The sequence below is a fragment of the Plecotus auritus genome, assembly GCF_963455305.1.
Source record: "Plecotus auritus genome assembly, chromosome: 9".
Lineage (NCBI taxonomy): Eukaryota > Metazoa > Chordata > Mammalia > Chiroptera > Vespertilionidae > Plecotus > Plecotus auritus.
The window spans coordinates 67926312-67947307 of NC_137783.1; the positions used below are offsets into that span (position 1 = coordinate 67926312).

Sequence of the window (20996 nt, forward strand, 5' to 3'; positions counted from 1 at the left end):
TCTGTCCTTTTGTTGTTGTTCACTTGAATGTAGATTATATCGAATTTTTATGTTTTGTGAGATTGTTTTGCTTATTCTTCTTTTGTTTATTTTTTTGTTTCTTTAGTGCTTCTGTTTTTCCTTGCCTCACTCAATATTAGTTGGTGTTGTAGTTTGTATTAATCCCCAGGTACTTGTTGCTGGCATTTGCTGGGATAAGGGATTGTTCTATTGGAGTTTTATCCCCAATATATATAGTCTGTTTCCCTTTCTCTCTTAGTTTCTTTCTTGTCTCTATTACTTTTTTTTTCTTCTTTTTTTCCCTTTTCCCAATTTCATTTTGACACTCCTTTTTTTTTCTTCTTCTTTCTTTCTTTTTCCTCTTCTTCTTTCTCTCCTATCCCCTAATTTGCCTTTCTCTGGTGGTCACCTATATTGGAGGTTATTAATATCGTGAATACATTTCTGTTCAGTGCCTTGTGTGTTGTACCTGGTAGTGCTGTATTTTGTGCCTTTAAATCAATGCAGGAGAGAGAGAACTACATAACTAGACACCCAGAGAAGAGAGACCATGGGGAGACAAAGAAGCAGCCCGCATATGAAAGAAAAGCAGGCATCACCAGAAAAGGAAGTAAACGAAATGGAGGCAAGCAACCTTCCAGAAAAAGAATTCAGAGAAATGGTCATAAGGTGGCTGAAAAGAATGGAAGACAAATTCGACAATATGAGCAAGAACCAAGAGGAAATGAAGAAGAACCAAGAAGAAATGAAAAATGACATCGCTGCTGTAAAGAACTCAATAGAAAGCATCAAGAGTAGACTAGAAGAAACAGAGGACCGCATCAGTGAGCTAGAAGACAAGATGGGAAAAAATACGCAAGTAGAGCAACTTCTAGAAAAAAAAATTAAAAGGCAGGAGGAGAGTCTAAGGGAACTTTGGGACAACACGGAACAAAACAACATCCGCATAATAGGGGTTCCAGAAGGAAAGGAAGCTGAGCAAGGAATAGAAAACCTCTTTGAAGAAATAATGACAGAAAATTTCCCTGATATAGAGAAGAAAAAACCCACACAAATCCAAGAAGCTCACAGAGTCCCAAGCAAAATGAACCCCAAAAGACCGACGCCAAGGCACATTATAATTAAATTGGCAAACACCAACGACAAAGTAAGAATCTTAAAAGCGGCAAGAGAGAGACAGAAAGTTACATACAAAGGAACCCCCATCAGACTAGCAACTGATTTCTCAACAGAAACTCATCAGGCCAGAAGGGAATGGAATGAAATATACAAAGTCATGCAAAGGAAGGGTCTGAATCCAAGAATACTGTACACAGCAAGGCTGTCAATCAAAATTGAAGGTGAAATCAGGAGCTTCACAGACAAAAAAGGACTAAGGGAATATATTACCACCAAACCAGCAATGCAAGAAATGCTAAAGGGTCTGCTGTAAAAAAAAAAAAGAAATAGGAAGTGAAGAAGGAACACAGGTGTAAAGAATAGGAATGGCAACAAATAAGTACCTATCAATAATAACTTGAAATGTAAACGGATTAAATGCCCCAATCAAAAGACATAGGGTAATGGATTGGATAAGAAAACATGACCCATATATCTGCTGTCTACAAGAAACCCACCTCAGAAAAAAAGACGCACACAGACTGAGGGTGAAGGGATGGAAAAAGGTTTTCCAGGCAAATGGAACTGAAAAAAAAGCTGGGGTAGCAATACTTATATCTGACAAATTAGATCTCAAAGTGAAGGACATAACAAGACATAAGGAAGGCCACTTCATAATACTAAAGGGAGCAATCCAACAAGAAGAAATAACTCTGGTAAACATATATGCACCCAATACAGGAGCACCCAAATACATAAAAAAACTCCTGGAGGATATCAAGGGAGAGACTGACAGCAATACAATCATAGTAGGAGTTTTTAACACCCCACTATCACCATTGGACAAATCCTCTAAACAAAAAATCAGCAAAGAAACATCAATCCTAAATGACTCACTAGACCAGATGGAATTAATTGACATCTTCAGAACATTTCACCCCAAAGCCACAGAATATTCATTCTTCTCAAGTGCACATGGGTCATTTTCAAAGATAGACCATATGTTGGGACATGGGCAAAGTCTCTTCAAATTCAAGAAGATAGAAATCATATCAAGCATCTTCTCAGACCACAGTGGCATAAAACTGGAAATCAACTACAATAAAAACAACCCAAAGAAATCAAACACATGGAGGCTAAACAGCATGCTATTAAACCATGACTGGGTTACCAGAGAGATCAAAGAAGAAATAAAAAACATCATGGCAACAAATGACAATGAAAACACTACAATCCAAAATCTATGGGACACAGCGAAAGCAGTCTTGAGAGGGAAGTTCATGGCTCTACAAGCCTACTGCAAAAAACAAGAAACAATGGTAATAAATTACCTAACCCAACAACTCAAAGAGTTAGAAAAAGAGCAACAAGAAAAGCCCAGTGTAAGCAGAAGGAAGGAAATAATAAAGATCAGAGCAGAGTCAAACGACATAGAGACCAAAGAAACAATACAAAAGATCAACAAAACCAAGAGCTGGTTCTTTGAAAGGATAAACAAGATTGATGAATCTCTAGCCAGGCTCACCAAGGAGCAAAGAGAGAGGACCCAAATAAACAAAATCAGAAATGAAAGAGGTGAAATAACAACAGATCCCGCCGAAATACAAAGGATTGTTAAAAAATACTACGAACAACTCTATTCCAACAAACTGGACAACCTGGAGGAAATGGACATATTCCTAGAAAAATATAACCTTCCAAAACTCAATCAAGAAAAATCTAAACAGCTCAATATGCCAGTAACTATGGAAGAAATTGAAGCAGTCATCAAAGAGCTTCCGGCAAACAAAAGCCCGGGGCTAGACGGCTTCACAGGAGAGTTTTACCAAACATTCAAGGAAGAACTAAAACCTATCCTCCTCAGACTATTCCAAAAAATTCAAGAGGAAGGAACACTTCCAAGCTCCTTCTATGAAGCCAGCATCACCCTAATACCAAAAGCAGATAAAGACAACACAATGAAGGAGAATTACAGGCCAATATCCCTCATGAATGTAGATGCCAAAATCCTCAACAAAATTCTAGCAAATCGGATCCAGCACTACATCAGAAAGATCATACACCATGACCAAGTAGGGTTTATCCCAGGAATGCAAGGATGGTACAATATCCGAAAAACAATAAATGTGATACATCACATAAACAAATTGAGAGATAAAAATCACATAGTCATATCAATTGATGCAGAAAAAGCATCTGACAAAATCCAACACCCTTTCTTGATAAAAACTCTCAACAAGGTGGGAATAGAAGGATCATACCTCAACATAATAAAAGCTATATGATAAACCCACAGCTAAATCATACTCAATGGGCAAAAACTAAAACCATTTCCCCTAAGAACAGGAACAAGACAAGGATGCCCACTCTCACCACTCCTGTTCGACATAGTACTGGAAGTATTAGCCATTGCAATTAGACAAGAAGAAGAAATAAAAGGCATCCAAATTGGAAAAGAAGAAGTAAAGCTGTCCTTATTTGCAGATGACATGATATTGTACATAAAAAACCCGAAAGACTCCATCAAAAACTAACAGACTTAATAAATGCATTCGGCAATGTAGCAGGATACAAAATTAATGCCAAGAAATCTATGGCATTTCTATACACCAACAGTGAACTTACAGAAAGAGAGACTAAAAAAGCAATCCCATTTTCCATCGCACCAAAAAAATTAAGATACTTAGGAATAAACCTAACCAAGGAGGTAAAAGACCTATATGCGGAAAACTACAGGACACTGAAAAAAGAGATAGAGGAAGACATAAACAATGGAAGAACATACCATGTTCATGGATTGGTAGAATCAACATCATCAAAATGTCCATACTACCCAAAGCAATCTATAGATTCAATGCACTCCCCATTAAAATACCAACAGCATATTTCACAGACCTAGAAAGAACTCTCCAAAAATTCATCTGGAATAAAAAAAGACCCCGAATAGCCACAGCAATCCTGAGAAATAAGAATAAAGTAGGAGGGATCTCAATACCAGATATCAAGCTGTATTACAAAGCCACTGTCCTCAAAACAGCCTGGTACTGGCACAAGAACAGACATATAGATCAATGGAATAGAATAGAGAATCCAGATATCGACCCAAACCAATATGCGCAATAAATATTTGACAAAGGAGGCATGAGCATACAATGGAGTCAAGACAGTCTCTTCAATAAACGGTGTTGGGAAAATTGGACAGATACATGCAAAAAAATGAAACTAGATCACCAACTTACACCATACACAAAATTAAACTCAAAATGGATACAGGACTTAAATATAAGACGGGAAACCATAAAAATACTAGAGGAATGCACAGGCAGCAAAATCTCAGACATATGCCAAAAGAACTTTTTCACTGATACTGCCCCTAGGGCAATGGAAGCCAAAGAGAAAATAAACAAATGGGACTACATCAAAATAAAAAGCTTTTTCACAGCAAAAGAAACCATCAACAAAACAACAAGAAACATCACTGTATGGGAGAACATATTTGCAAATGGTATCACTGATAAAGGTTTAATTTCCAACATCTACAGGCAGCTTATACATCTTAATAAAAGGAAGATAAATGATCCAATAAAAAAATGGGCAATGGACCTAAATAGAATCTTTTCGAAAGAAGACAGAAGGAGGGCCAAGAGACACATGAAAACATGCTCGAAGTCACTAATTATCCAAGAGATGCAAATCAAAACGACAATGCGATACCATCTCACACCTATCAGAATGGCTATCATCAACAAATCAACAAACGACAAGTGTTGGCGAGGATGCGGAGAACCCTCGTGCACTGCTGGTGGGAATGCAGACTGGTGCAGCCACTGTGGAGAACAGTATGGAGTTTCCTCAAAAAACTGAAAATGGAACTCCCATTTGACCCAGTAATCCCACTCCTAGGAATATATCCTAAGAAACCAGAAACACCAATCAGAAAGGATATATGCACCCCTATGTTCATAGCAGCACAATTTACAATAGCTAAGATTTGGAAACAGCCTAGGTGCCCGTCAGCAGATGACTGGATCAGAAAACTATGGTACATCTACACAATGGAATACTATGCTGCCATAAAAAAGAAGGAATTACTACCATTTGTAGGCACCTGGATGGAATTAGAGAACATTATGCTAAGTGAAATAAGCCAGTCAATGAAAGAAAAATACCACATGATCGCACTCATTTGGGGATAATGAAAAACATTATAAACTGATGAACAAAAAGATAGTTACAGAGGCAGTAAAGCATCAAACAGACTGTCTAATTACAGCGGTAAGGTTAGGGAGAGGTGGGGGAAATAAGAGATCAACTGAAGGACTTGTATGCATGCATATAAGAGTAACCAACGGATGCAAAACATTGGAAGGAGAGGGCATGTATGGGAGTGGGGTGGGGGGGGGCAATGGTAAGATATGTACACATATAATACCTTAATAAAAATTTGAAAAAAAAAAAAAAGTTAAAAGCTGAAAGCTACCAAGTTCCTATACAATCTTGCCACCACTTCCCTTGCTACGTGCTCCCCCACTCATCTCCCACCGTTGTTCTCCCTGCCCCCTACTCACTCCTCAACCCTGAGCTGGAGCTCGCTGCACAGCTGTGCCTCCTCTGGCTGGGACTCTGCCCCAGACACCCGAGCTGCTTCCAGGGTCTCAACTCCGATGCAGCCTCAGCAGAGGCCTCTTCCCTGGTCACTTGACTGCCCCTTACTCTCTGTGACCCTTAATCTGACTCATTTTCCTGTGACTCTATTTATTTGCTTATTTATCACTAGTGGCCCAGTGCACAGATTCGTGCACATTGAAAGGAAATTAATTAGAAGAAATATTTTAAGATTGCTATTCACCCTTTCTCTATAATAGAAGTGTCAGAAATGAAAGAAAATTAGTAAAATGTATATGAAAATCTACACTAATAAAAGAGAAACATGCAAATTGTCCATCCCTCTGCTACACCCACCAGCCAATCAGGAGCAAGTATGCAAATCAACCCAACAAAGATGGCGGTTAATTTGCATATGCAGGCACGGAGTGAAGACTGAAGACAGCATAGAAGGAAGCCAAGTGCTGCAGAAGGGAGCAAGGCAGCAGAGAAGGGAGCGAGGTAGCGGAGAAGGGAGTGAAGCCCGCTCCCTTCTCTGCTTCGCTCCAGCTGCAGGAAGCCCTATTCTTGCAGGAATCTTCCTGCAATGGGCCTCTAGTAATATATAAATTGATTAATAAAAAATAACATGATATAACCAAGACATGATATAAAAACAACAAAAACATGATATAAAAACATTGATAAAAACAATGACTAATAAACTGATTAACCTTATTCTAATATCTCTCTGTATACCACATTAAGAGTAAAAACACTTTCAGAGTGCTTGACTAATTTCCCTTGTGATGAAGTATTTACAACTTTAACGTCACACACTCTTCGAACTCGAGAGAAAGCAACATATAACTGACCATGTCCGAAAACAGGTTCAGGTAGGAATATTCCTACTCTGTCTAGAGTTTGTCCTTGTGATTTATTAATAGTCATATCAAATGCTGGCATCACGGGAAACTGTCGTCGAATTAATTTAAATGGGAGGCCAGTGTCAGACGGGGACAAATCAATTCTTGGAATCGGAACACCTCTTCTTCCACAGATCCTGTTAATACTTCAGCTTTGATTATGTTAGGTCGCTATCTTTTGATAATAAATCTAGTGCCATTACAAAGACCCCATTTACTATTAAGATTTCTCAGTAGCATGATGATTGCACCCACTTTCAATTTTAATTTATGACACGGCATTCCCGAAGGAGTAATAGTATTAAGAAATTCGAAGGGAAATTTTTCCTTTTCAGCATCATCCGTTGAATAGATGGAATCATCACTCAAATAGGTGTGAAAATCTCCGAGTATTTCCAAAATTTCTTCATTTAGTTTATGAATGTGCTCATTTTTAAGACAAAGAATTGCATGTTTAGGTATATTTTTAATATTAGCTATAGATATGCTATTTCCAAAGGTAGCTTCAATAACAGATCCGTTACAAATCATTTCACAGGGAATTTCAATAATACCCATTCAGAGAGCTTTACATGTATCGCATATGTGTGAGTCAACATTTATTTTAAATTGCCAGTGTGCGTCATATGTACTGGCCAGTTGGTTGGTCGGAAGGTCAGACAGATGGTCGGCTGGTCACAGCCTTTTATTATTTTATTTTTTAAAATACATTTTTATTGATTTCAGAGAGGGAGGGAGAGGGAGAGAGAGAGAAACATCAATGATTAGAGAGAATCATTGATTGGCTGCCTCCTGCACGCCCCCCACTGGGGATTGAGCCCGCAACCGGGGCATGTGCCCCTGACCAGAATCGAACCCAAGACCCTCCACAGTCCGATGCTCTATCCACTGAGCCAAACCAGCAAGGGCAGCCTTTTATATACATACTAGAGGCCTGGTGCACAACATTCGTGCACTTGGGGGGTGGGCGGGTCCTTCAGCCTGGCCTGTGCCCTTTCGCAGTCCAGGAGTCCTCGGGGGATGTCAGCAGTCAGACCTCCTTAGCGCTGCCGCGGAGGTGGAAGAGGCTCCCGCTACTGCTGCTGCACTTGCCAGCCATCAGCCCGACTTCTGGCTGAGTGGTGTTCCCCCTGTGGGAGTGCACTGACCACCAGGGGCAGCTCCTGCGTTGAGCGTCTGCCCCCTGGTGGTCAGTGCGCGTCATAGCGACTGGTCGTTCTGCCGTTCGGTCAATTTGCATATTACCCTTTTATTATATAGGATTGATTACTCTTCCCCCAACTAGCACCTAAGCTTCATGAGAACAGTTGATTTTTGTTTATTCAATGCTATATCTCCTAGCATTAGAGTAGATCCAAGAATTATTTAGTGTGATAAATAAATAACACACACACACACACAATGCTTGCAAACCCAAACACCATCCATTTCAACACACAGGACAATAACAGCAATCAACATCAAAGTGTACATGTGAGAGAACTTGCCTGAGATGTGTACGTTAACATCCTTCTCTTCCTGTTTAACTGCTCCCTCACCTTCGGATGGATTATCATCACTGTGTACTTCATGGGCATCAAAAAAGTGCTCCCCACTCTCATCAAGACCACCTTCTGGCTCTGCAGGAGGAGCCTCCGGGGGCACAGGCGTACAGCCCGTCACTGCAATGCTACCTGCCTGGCCCTCCTGGAATGCCAGGACCGCGGGATCCCATGGAGAGTCCGCCGAGGCCGGTGGACTGCTGCACGTTGAAAGGCTACCTGCTCCAGCTCTCAAGGGCATCTGTCTTTCACCAGGACAGGCCTTCATAATTTCAAAGTTCTGGGTTCCACTGTCTGCCTGCACCCCCAGGAAGGCCGTCCTGTGTCTTGAAAAATGTGGCCAATCTTCCTGAGTGCTCTTCTCAGCCAGACTCAGCTTCTGTGCCAGCAACTGCTTCAACAAGCCCACTGCAAGATTGAGGGGGGAGGGAAAGGCATATTCACACTGAAACCAAAACTAAGTAGTGCCGTTAGCACTTTCTAAAAGTAAGCACCTTTTTAGTAACATAGTCAAAATGTTAATTTCATATAATTATTTTTATTTTTTGAAATAAAGCACCATCTACAGACAATATAATATTAAACTAGACTAGGAAAATCTAGATATTTATAATGGGAGGTGCTCCTACTTAGAACTGCTAAGTAACCAATACTATATCCTCTTCTATTTTTTCTTCCATATACTAGTAACTGGAATAAGACCCAAAGATGCTGAGAAGCTTTGTTAAGCTAGCCAACAAAAACTCCCAAAGTTCTGTTTTTCCAGAAGCAGACACTATACACATCGGCATTATTTTTTCTAATTTTATTAAGCACAAAGAACATTTACTTTATCATTTACTAGAGGCCCGGTGCACGGATTTGTCCATTGGTGGGGTCCCTCGGCCTGGCTTGCGGGGATTGGGCCAAAACCAGCTCTCTGATATCCCCCGAGGGGTCCCGCATTGCAAGAGGATGCAGGCCAGGCTGAAGGACCCCGATGGTACACGACTGAGGCCGGGGAGGGACCGCGGGAGGTTGGCCTGATGGGGAGGGACCGTGGGAGGGCTCCAGGGCGTGTCTGGCCCATCTCACCCAGTCCCAATCGGCCAGACCTTAGCAGCAAGCTAACCTACCAGTAGGAGCATCTGCCCCCTGGTGGTCAGTGCGCGGCATCATAGCGACTGGTCGAAGGGTCAACCAGACACTTAGCATATTAGGCTTTTATTATATAGGACTAGTGGCCCGGTGCACGAAATTCGTGTACTCTGGGATGCGGGGGTCCCCCAGCCTGATCTGTGCCCTGACACAGTGTGGGAGCCCCGTGATAAATCGCCCCAAAGAGGTAGGTGATAAATCGCCCCAAAGAGGTAGGGCCCACCCACCCATACAGGGCTCCTCGATGGATTGCCCCAAAGAGATAGGCCGGAGCTGGGGGAGGCCTGCAGATCCCTGGGCTGGGCCGCGGCAGAGGCCTGCAGACCCCCAGCGCAGGTGCACAGAGGCCCCTGCCACAGAGGCCTTCGGACCTCCGCGTGCCTGTGGACCCGCCCCCAGGTCCACAGCAGAGGGGCCTCTCCATGCGCCTATGGACCCCTGGTGCAGGCGCACGGAGAGGCCTCTCTGCCGTGGCCCTGCCCCTGTCCCTGACGCTGCAAGTTCCCGCCCACTTGTGCCTACTGCACACACAGCCTGCTGATCGGTCGTTACTGTGACAGCGTCCCAACCAATTTGCATATTACCCTATTATTAGTATAGACTAGAGGCCCGGTGCACAAATTTGTGCATGGGTGGGGTCCAGCCAGCCTACCAAGATAAGGGCCAATCGGGCTGGGCTGGCCAGGGCGAGGAGCCACAGGAAGTTGGCAGGCCATCCCCACCCCCTGGTCGAATTCTCGGTCGATGAGACAATTTGCGTACTACCCTTTTATTATATAGGATAATAACCTAAAGACTTTCCTTAAGTGGTGAAGAAGAAAATACACTTCCCAGTAAAAATATTTAATTCTAATGATTTAGCAGTGTGTGTAATTTCAAAAGGGAATAGTAATTAGTTTTTTTTAAATGACCTTATTCATGGCATAGCTTTCTTAGGTTGTTAAAAAAAAAGAACCAATATAACTTTGAATAGGCAAGCGTATGCTGTAAGGGCCCTCATACAATGACAGAGTTACTGGGACAAGGTTAGTCAAACCATCAGAAATCTTTATTGTACTTATAAATGCTTAACCACTAGGTTGTACACCTGAAATTAATATAATATTGAATGTCAAATATAATTGAAAAAAATAAAAAAAATTTTTTAAAAAGAAATCATTATCAATGTTCACTCAGGAGAATCTAGAATTAATCAGGTGTGCTAGACCAATGCCCCACTTGCAGCTCTGGCTTAGTTTCTACCTTCTGTTCCTGCCCGGAGGCCAGAGGCTCTGACGTTGTCTTCCTGCTTTGCATTCACTTCCCAAGAGATGCTCTGAATCCCTGTGGCTGTGATGCTCACATCCAGCTCCCTCCCTGCCCCTTTCAAGTCCCAGCATGAAACTGCAATCTCCTGCTTCCTCTTAATGCTTTGCTATTCCTTGTCTTAAGCTCAGTATGTTTTACAATTACGCCCACAATCTCTGTCAAATTAAAAAAGGGGGAAGAGTGTGACAGTGGGCAGTGGTGGTCCTTTTTTACTCTTATATCTGATAAAAACACTAAAATTATCTCTATTTCCTTTCTTTTGTCCTCACATCCAAACAAGTCAATTGCTTTAAATATTTGTTGACTCCTTCCTTTATATTAATTCCTCTGACACCATTCTAGTTCTAACCCTTTAGGCTCAAGTCTACACTACTACAATAGTCTAACAGTAAGTGTACCACTCTAAGCTTCTTTTCATTAAAATTCTTTCACAGCTCTCAAATTAATCTTTTTTCATTAGTCATAACCTTAAAAACTTCAAATGGATCTCTACAGTTAGAGCCATCATTCTCAGACTTTTCCCCAACCCCCACTACCCCTGAGAGACGTGGCACACTCCCACTTATAGCTGATTATCAGCGGCTGGAGAAGATGGGCAGCTAAGAGTGGCAAGGCACGCCCACGCCCCTGGGTAAGTGCATGGGGTGTGTGTGTGCACGCGCACGTGTGTCTGTGTGTGAGGATGGGCCTCGGCAGAGAACACTACAATTGCCACAGGAATATTAGAGTAATTTGTAGTTTGGAAAAGCCCTCTGAGCACTGTGTTGTTCCAACCGTCAAGTTCAGGAGACTCAGTCTAGTGTTCAAGCCTCAAGCAGGTGGGCTGCACCACTCATCTGCCCCTTTGCAGCCCGTCTCACACAGCTCCTGTGCTTGCAGGCTCTCCCTCAGGCCAGCTGTCTACTCCCTGCTCCCTGCACACCCTCAGTTTCCCCTCGTTGTGCTTTTGGTGCCATCATATTCTTGCTGAATAACTTCTACTCTTCTAAATACCTATCAGAGTTTTATTCATCCTTGAAGGCGCTAATCACCTCTCTCTCATTTTCTGTTGCCTCCCTGCCCTGGTCCCCCTGACCAGATCACTTTAGACATCTCTGTATGTTTACTTAAAAAGATGGGCAATGTTTCTATTATCTTCCCGACTAGACTGTAAAATTCTACCAAGAAAAAGTCTGTTTATACTTCTTTGGATTCTCCCTAAATGACTGCGTAGTACATTACACAGCTCTGGTACTTACTAAGAATCTGTGTTAACTTATGAATAAAGCTTACAGTTCCTCAGTGCATCCAACGCCCACCGCTCTTCTGAGACAGGCAAGTGTGGGTCTGGGATTGTGATGTGATTATTTACTCCTGCTTCCTTGACAGCTCCCTCTGCATGCTGTTCCTGTGCAAACCGCCTCTCGGCCACAGAGAGTTCGTCTGCCTCTGCTTTCCCAGAAGTGCCCAGTGGATGAGACTGAGGTTTTGATGATATTAAGGGAGACTCTAATCCCAAATCTCTGTCTGTTCAATGAAATAGGAAAAGTAGAACATATCTTTTAACGTTTTACATGAAGCATTCAGGAAATACTTGGAAAAAAATGATCACATGAACTACCGAGATTGTCTATTAAGTAAAATACACAGTCGGAGCAGTGTTATAATGGCCCACAGAAGGCTCACAAGCAAAGTTTGTTAAAATGAAAAGCTGACACTCAAACCTACCTAAAACAAAAAGAGTTAAAGTTTCTGTGCATTTAAAAAAACACATTTATATTTTTATTGATTCCAGAGAGGAAGGGAGAGGGAGAGAGAGATAGAAACATCAATGATGAGAGAGAATCATTGATTGGCTGCCTCCTGCATGCCCCCTACTGGGGATCGAGCCTGCAACCCAGGCATGTGCCCTCACCAGAATCAAACTGTGACCTCCTGGTTCATAGGTCGATGCTCACCCACTGAGCAACACGGCCAGGCGGTTTCTGTGCATTTTAATAAGCAATATGTGGACTACATTCTTCCAAGGAAACAAGCAGGTAGGTTTACCTGGACTCTGCAGACCAGCGACGGACATGCCATGATGCTCCGCTTTTAACTTGGGAGGCTCGCCGTCCTCACTGTCTCCTCTGCAGAAGAAAGAAGACAATCTTTAGACATCACAGGCGCCTACACATCACACAACAAAATGCAAACATTACCCACTCCTCTTCTGACCAAAAGAAAACAAACAAAGACATTCCTCAGACAGGCCCAGGCACACTCACTCGCCAGGTGGTGACTGTGGCAGGGGGATTGGCTTTGTGGATGGCTCCTTCACCGATGCGGCCATCCGACAGATTAGGTCCTGCCAGCTGTGGGATTTTCACAAGAATCCCACATACAAAAGGGGGAGGAAAAAGAGAGGGCCTTTAAATACACTGAGAACACAAAAACAGAAACAAAATAAAACAAACATAACCAGAAACCAAAACCAACCAGAAACTCTACTTCTGACAGAGATCGTATTTATGTTGACAACTGCTATTAAGCAGAGATTATAACTGCACTTTAAAGAAAAACCTAACAATATAATGAAAACACTGCCCATTAAAACACTTCCCATGACCCCTCTGCATTTTTTTTTTCTTTAGAAAATATACTTTCAGTAGAACAGAATCAAAATAAGGGACATCAATCTAAAAAGTAACATGTTCTTAGAAGAACATATCTAAAAGAACATAGAGGAATTGCTTATTTTTTGGTTTTCAAAGTTGTATTGCAGAAACAATATTACGTCTGTGAAAGATTATAGTCAGGACATTGAAAACATTAGAGCACCATGGGGGTGGGGGCGTAAAGGGTAAAGGGGGCCAAGTACATGGTGATGGAAAGAGATTGATTTTGCGTAGTAAACACACAATGCGATATACAGACAATATATCACAGAATTATACACTTGAAACCTATATAATTTCATTAGCTAATGTCACCCCAATAAATTTAATTTAAAAAGTTACAGAAACAGCAATGTTTAATACGTACACAGTCTTTTCTGAAACTGTCTGTGCCACCAGCTCATAGATTTGGGCTCCATTGTCTGACATGGAAATGACGAAAAAAGCTTTGTTATCTAGAAAAAAAAAAAAAAAAAGACAAAAATGACTCACAGTGTGACCCACAGAGGCCATTCTTAGGGCCCTGGTATTATGTTGCATCTTAGTCCAGCTAAAGGTTACATGTGTTCACTTTGTAAACATGTGTTTACTTTGTAAAAATTCACCAAGCTACACACTTAAACTTTGTACAACAGACTGTGTGTTCTACTGTGTTTATTATACTGCTACAAAGCAAAGATTATAAAAACTAGCACTGATTCCACAGTAACTCAATAGAAACAAAAAGTCTAAGTGCCTAAATTTACCCTGTCATCATGGAACGAACGAGTTTTAAAAGGGATCTCATTGTCAGTATCATTAATATACTAGTGGCCCAGTGCACGAAATTCATGCATGGAGGGGACGGTTCCCTCAGCCCAGCCTGCACTCTCCAATAGGAGACCCCTTGGGGATGTCCGACTGCCAGTTTAGGTGTGATCCCAAACCGGCAGTCAGACATCCATCTCTCAATCTGGGACTGCTGGCTCCTAACCGCTCACCTGCCTGCCTGCCTGATCACCCCTAACTGCCTCTGCCTGCCTGCCTGATTGCCCCCAACTGCCCTCCCCTGCCAGCATGATCTCGCCCCCAACTGCCCTCGTCTGCTGGCCTGGTTGCCCCCAACTGCCCTCCCCTGCAGGCCTGATCTCGCCCCCAACTGCCCTCGTCTGCTGGGCAATTTGGTTCTGATTGGTCAGTTTCTATGCCAGTCAGCATCAAAAGCTCCGCCTCCTAGGCAGTCATTGGTTCCTCACACTTCACCCAGATTTGGTTCTGATTGGTCAGTTTCTATGCCAGTCAGCATCTCTGGGCCTATCAACGGGGCCTGATCAGAAAGGCGGGACTGATCAGCAGCCCCAGTGGAGGCCTGGAGAGAAATGGAGGCAAGGCTGCTGGCCAGACTGGGAGGGAGAGAGGCAAGTCCTGACCAAAAGCTGCCACAGAGGCAACGGATCATTTCCTGCTTCTCTCTTCAGGCCTCTCTCTGGCCCTAATTCACAGCCCCCTCAGCAGTCAGTGCTGGGGCACTGCGCCTGCAGCGGAAGCAGTCAGCACTGGGTTGCCGTACAAGACTGACTTCTGGTTGGTCGAGCCTCAGTCGTTACCGGACGTTATGACCCAGGGTTTTTATATATTAGGATAATTTGCTAACTTAAACTGATTTCAAAAACCTAAACTACACCCAACTCTTGAGGTTTTGCCCCTTTTCCCCACCAAATCAAAAAACATACCACTCAAATGAAAGCCTTTTGTCTATCAATGATTTGAACATGGAATAAAGACCAAAGTAATATGCAGAAAATTTTCAAATGCAGAAAATTGCTCAGAGTCTTGGTGTCTTAATTTGGGAGTATAAACTCTTAATCTACTTTCCAAGTAGTAAATAATTTTCATTTAATTTGCATAAGAATATGAAAAGAACAAAACTTTATGCCAGTTGTTCTATTTAAATAACACTAAATATCTTATGCAACTTTACCATGAACCTGAAGGTTAGCAACACTCAGCAGACATGCTCACCTGTTGCCACTTGTCGAACCAACACTGTATTCAACTTAATGACAGGGCTAAACGTGTGCTTGCTATCAGCTGTGGATGCCAGAATCTTACTGTGACACCTTAACACCAGCCTATCATCCTGCTTTTGTAACAATACAAGAATGTCTTCCAGCAGCAATGTATACAGATCTAGAGAGAAAAACACAAGGAAAGGTGATTAGTACAGAAATTTTAAGTTTCATAAAATTCGACAGAGAAATTTTCTGTAAAAAATGGACTCCATTACCCTGAAGTATCAGCCTGACTAAAAAAACAAAGAGCAACAGTTCCTCAACACAGACAGCTGTAGCCTTGTGATCCAAAAGCCCAGACTCAACGCAGATGCAAGGATGATGGAGACAGGACTGAAGCATGACAGTTTCCTGCCTCACCCCCACATGAACAAGTAGCAACTTCACAGATAACAAAACCATAGAAGCACATCTCCTATAAGGGCATGAATACAGTAGCAATGCTAACTGCTGTAACTGAAAATTGTGAATGGTTCTCTCTTCTTCTATGAAACTTCCCTATTATTTTCCTTTCTTCACTCTCCCCAAAACTGACAGACATTAGACCTACCAATAGTTTTATCTCTATTCACCTTCCAAACCAATGGTCCTTCATGAATCATCTTCCTTTTTGTTAAATCCAAATTCTGTCAAAATAAAGACAATTATACAGAAATTATTTCTAAGTACTTAGTGAGATAATAATTTAGTCTCTTTTCAAGAAATTCTTAATATAAAAATACCACTTACATTCACTATTATTGATATCTGTCAACTATTGAAAACGAAATAAAGAGTAAGTTAAAGTAAGCTGCATAAAATTTTCTACAAAGGAAAGGCATCTTAAAAAACACTCAGAAGCACTGCCTTCTAAACCTCTCTGTGAACAGATGACCTCGCTTAGGAAAGTGAAGCTGTGAGCATTCAGCTATCAGATTCTCACCATCCCTGCATCTTCCATCAATAACCAGATGAGGATATTGCTAAGCTGGTTTGTAAGAGGCCTCTGAGTCCCCGGTTCTGTGGCAAGGGGACTTCTAAGGAAGCACGTAGAGAGAGCCCAGGCAGCGCTCGGGCTCGCTCTAGGGAGTAATGATGTGGCTGAGAGTCATCTTTAGCATCAACAGCTCTAGGAAAACCCCATTCTCTGGCCGGGGCTAAGCACATCAGCATGCCTGTTGATAAGTTGTTATATATGACACAGAAGTTTTAACAGCCACCAAATTAATCTGCCAAAACAACCAACAGTGAAACAGTGTAAGAAAGATTTAAACCTAAATAGTGACTAATAGAAAAGCCTCATGTACGAGAAGTGACAAATATTTCACTATCATCGCATAAATAACATTAACTTAATAAGTAATGTTCTTTCATTTCTTGCAAATTTTTATAAAAAGAAGTTAATCTCACAGAAAACATTCCTTTAGTGAAAGACTAAATGAAGGAGCCCCACAGGGACGCAACATTTAAAAGAAAGAGCTGAGCCATGATGCTCCCTCAGAGCCTTCATTTCCTGCGGGGTCGTCAGGCATTTTACAGTTAAAGTCATTCTCAGACCATTTCTCACCCTGAGCTCCTCAACGTCTGGGTACTCGGACAGCTTCAGGTTGGAGGTGTCAAGGCGGCGCTGATAATCCTCTAAACGCTGAGAATCAGACAGGACAGAGCAAAGGTTACTGCTGCGGAGGTAAAAGCCTCATTGTTCCTAAGTCGAACGACATTGTACTGAGCTCTGTGCGACACTAGACAGAACGGATGCTCGATCTTCCTCCGAGTTCTCCCTGGGCTGTGAGAGCTCTCCTAGTTCTCGTCTTACCTCTGGCTGTTCTTCAATCTTTTCGGACTTACAAGCTTGTATTTATTTTCTGAACATGTAAATCATGTACATGGTACACAATTCAGAATGTGCTGCAAGGCACATAGTAAAAAGTTGGTCTCCCCCGCCCTGTTCTCTTGACTCTCCACCCCAATGTTCTGTAAAGAAATACCCATTTCTTGGGTAGCCTATGAGAAAAATTCTAAGCAAATAGAATATATGTGTACGCTTGTCTCTGTACATGTTGTGTGTATATATCCTTCAACAAAAAAGATATGGTAGCATAATATATTTATATACACATTTTTCTATATATGCATATCACTCATCAATGTATCTTGGAGATTGTTCCACATTAGCACATATAGAAAAAGTGGTCTCATTTTTTTAGTGGCTGTATGGTATTCAACTCTGAATGAACTATAGTTCATTACTGATGGACATGCAGGTTACTTCAAATCTTCTCTTATAACAAACAATACTGCAATAAAATGGCCTTAAACATATACTTTTGCCCACATGTGTAGATATAATTATAGAATAAATTTCTAAAGGAAGAACTGTTAGCTCAAAGGGTACATGTATTTTCCCCAAGATTATAAAAATTCCCAAATACACAGAACAGTTTGAATGTGTATAGTGATTACCTAGATACCTTCCACCTACATTCTACAATTAACACTTGCTTTTGTCATATATCCATCCTTCTAGTCATTCTCATCCCTCTATCCATTAATCCACTTTGTATTTTGTATGCATTTCAAAATAAATTGCAGACACAGCACACTTTACTTCTAAACATTTTAGCATTCCTGGAATAAACAAGAGTTCAATATTTCTTTACAGTTCTTTTTATAAACTAAAATCTACAGTGACATGTACACGTCTTAAATTTAGCTTTCCGTAAGTTTTTATAAATGTACCTGTGCAAACTCCTATCAAGTTATAAAACACCACTGCTCTCATACTTTTTCCTAATTAGTATCTGTCCCCGCATTCCCAGTGACAACCACCTTTCTGACTTTTTTTCCATCACTGATTACTTTACCTTGTTCTGGAAGTTTACATACATAGAATTGTAAGTATATACTCTTCTTTTTTTTTTAATCCTTATCCAAGGATATGTTTTTATTGGTTTTAGAGAGAAAGAGGAAGAAGGGGTGGGTGTGGGAGGGAGACAGAGAGAGAGAGAAACCTCAATGTGAGAGAGAAACATCATTGGTTGCCTACCGTACTCACCTCAACCGGGGATTGAACCCGCAACCTAGATCAGTAATCGAACCTGCAACCTTTTGGTGTGTGAAAGATACTCTAAACAACTGACTACCTGTGTATACCCTTTTGTGTCTGGATTCTTTCTCTGGAATGTTTGTGAGATTCATCCAAGCTTCCTTTTTATTGCTGGTATTGTTTTCTTTTATGATTACACCACATTTGGTTTATGTTATAGACATTTTTATAAGTCTCTGGGCATAACTTCATTTCTCTTGGGTAAATAACTAGGAAAAGAATGGCTGGGTCAAAGGATGTATGAATATGTGTATTTTTAACTTACATAAAGATTGCCCTCTGGCATTTAATCATTTTATACTCTAAGCATACACTGGCAAGTTCCCATTTTTCTATCGCCTCACCAACAGAGTCGTCATCATACTCAGTTCTTAAAAATTACATCCAGGTCCACGGACTCAGGAGGCCTCTCTGTGCTTGTGTTTTATCTTCGGTCCAGTACGCTGAGAGCTGGGCCCATGTAGCCAATTGCTTACTGTGCATTTTCCCTGAGGTCACAAATGAACTCAATCTTCCTCACAAATCTGGGGCTTCTACAATCATCCCATGCACCCAAATGTGCAAGTCAGAGACCTTGGTTTAATCCTGACATTCTCTCTCTTCAAATCCTTCTCTAAGTCAGGCAACATGCCCTGTCAATTCCATCGTCTAAATACTTCTCCAATCCTAGCACCACTTGGAGCACCAGCATTGTCCTGGCCGCTGAGAGACCAGTGAGCTCTCGCATCCATTCTCGTCCCTCTTCAGTTCTCTCTCCAGAGTAGATGGCTGATACTTATAAAGTGAACACCCGAGCACGCCCCTCTCCTTCTTGAATGTCTACAATGAAGTCCTATTGCTCTTAGAATAAAAACATTTTTTTAAAACATGGTCTACAGCAAGCATGTCAAACTCACAGCCGGCGGGCCACATGCCTCAGCCTGCGGGCCATGAGTTTGATATGCTTGGTACAGGACCCTGTATGATGTGGCCCTACCCTACTGCACTTCATTTCATAACACTATGACTTTGCGTTTCAGCATGACAAACATGCTAATCTCATCTTTCAGTTCCTCAAACAGACCATGCTTTTTTTAAAAAAAAAAAAGTTTGTTTTTTTAATTGGAGAGAGAGAGAAGAAGGGAGAGGGAGAGATAGAAACATCCATGAGAGAGAAACATAGATCCAGCCTGCAACCCCGGGCATGTGCCCTGACTGGGAATCCATCCGGCGACCTACACTCCTAGCATCCTGAAATCCTCCTTCATAGAAGCTATCAACACTGACATGAAACATTTGCGTCTGAATCTGGTCAATGACACTCCGTCCTGCTAGAAAAGAAGCTCAGTGTGGGCCATCATGTGCTCACTTGTTAACCTCTCTGTGCCCTCCACTCAGCACACCACAGACGCTCCAGTCACTGAACCAATGACTGAATGAGCAAACACGCAGCTAGAGATGCTCAGTCAGCTAAAACGCTGGCGTTCTGTCCCAAAGTGACACAGACCCACCTATGACATGCACAGTTAACGAATGTTCACCCTGCAGTGATGCAAAGATGCTTCTAATTATTATTTCACAGATTCCAGGTGACGCTAACTTAATATTCTCTCTATGCCATCCTGTATCTTTTTGCTTTTCCCTTCTTACCTGCTTGTTTTCTGCCTCCTTGACAGCCTGATTTACATAATTTAAGATCTGACGACAATGATCGGCCGCTTTCTTCACCTTCTCCCTTTCTGTTGGCCACTCTAAACAAGGGCAAAAATCCAAATGTAAATGGAGGAAATCAGAAAAAAGTATCTATATATATAAAAGCCTAAGCAACCGTTACGGTGGAATGACCGGTCGCTATGACGCGCACTGACCACCAGGAGCTGCCCCCAGCTCACAGGCCCCAATCACCTGATCGGGGCCGGACCCCAGGCTCGGATGGGGAAACAAGGGTGAGTGGCGGCAGATGTGGCCCCTTTCCCAGGGGGCCCAAAGGCCAGCAGCCAACCTCCCGGGTACCTCCCCCTGTCTGGCAGGCCCCTATAGGCCTGCTGCCTGCCTGCTGTGGTTGGCCCCTCCCTCCCACTCCCCCAGCCAGCAGGACCTGATAGCCTGATCGGGGCCTAATGGCCAACCTCCCAGGGCCCTCCCCCCCGCTGGCAGGTCCCAATCACCTGATCAGGGCTGGGCCCCGGGCTAGGATGGGGAACTAGGGGTGGGTGGCAGTGGATATGGGTGGCAAGGGAAGAGGGGGAGGGGAGGCGGGGAACCTGATTGGTCCTGATCACTGGCCAGGCCTAGGGACCACACCAATGCACGAATTTTGTGCACCGGGCCTCTAGTATATTATCCTATGTAATAAAGAGGGAATATGCTAATTGACTGTCACACCCTCACAAAAGATGGTGGTGCCCACAGCCAATAAGGAGGGAATATGCTAAGTGACTGTCATGCCTTCAAAGATGGCAGCACCCACAGTCACAAGATGGCAGCGCCCAGTCTCCTCAGCCCCCTAGGGCCGGCCTGAGGCACAGGCAAGCCTCCGATGTTGGCTGCCCAGCTGCCCAGGGCCAGCCTGAGGTGCAGGCAAGCCTCAGATAGCAGCTGCCCAGCTGCTCAGGGCTGCCCGAGGCTCAGGTAACCAGGGCCGGCTAAGG

The 20996-nt window shown here is 42.6% G+C and overlaps 1 protein-coding gene across 3 annotated transcripts in view; it reads right to left on the minus strand.

Moving 5' to 3' along the window:
* The window catches only part of ARHGEF12 (Rho guanine nucleotide exchange factor 12), a 230774-nt gene that overhangs the window by 7446 nt on the left and 202332 nt on the right, over positions 1-20996 (minus strand). For all 3 annotated transcript variants that reach the window (XM_080687470.1, XM_080687471.1, XM_080687469.1), the window contains 9 exons: positions 19996-20096; positions 16828-16905; positions 15832-15907; positions 15232-15399; positions 13598-13685; positions 12841-12927; positions 12623-12702; positions 11867-12100; positions 8096-8557 (listed from right to left, as the gene is read on the minus strand). In XM_080687470.1, coding sequence (XP_080543596.1) covers positions 8096-8557; positions 11867-12100; positions 12623-12702; positions 12841-12927; positions 13598-13685; positions 15232-15399; positions 15832-15907; positions 16828-16905; positions 19996-20096 — 1374 coding nt within the window. The remainder of the gene's footprint in view (positions 1-8095; positions 8558-11866; positions 12101-12622; positions 12703-12840; positions 12928-13597; positions 13686-15231; positions 15400-15831; positions 15908-16827; positions 16906-19995; positions 20097-20996) is intronic.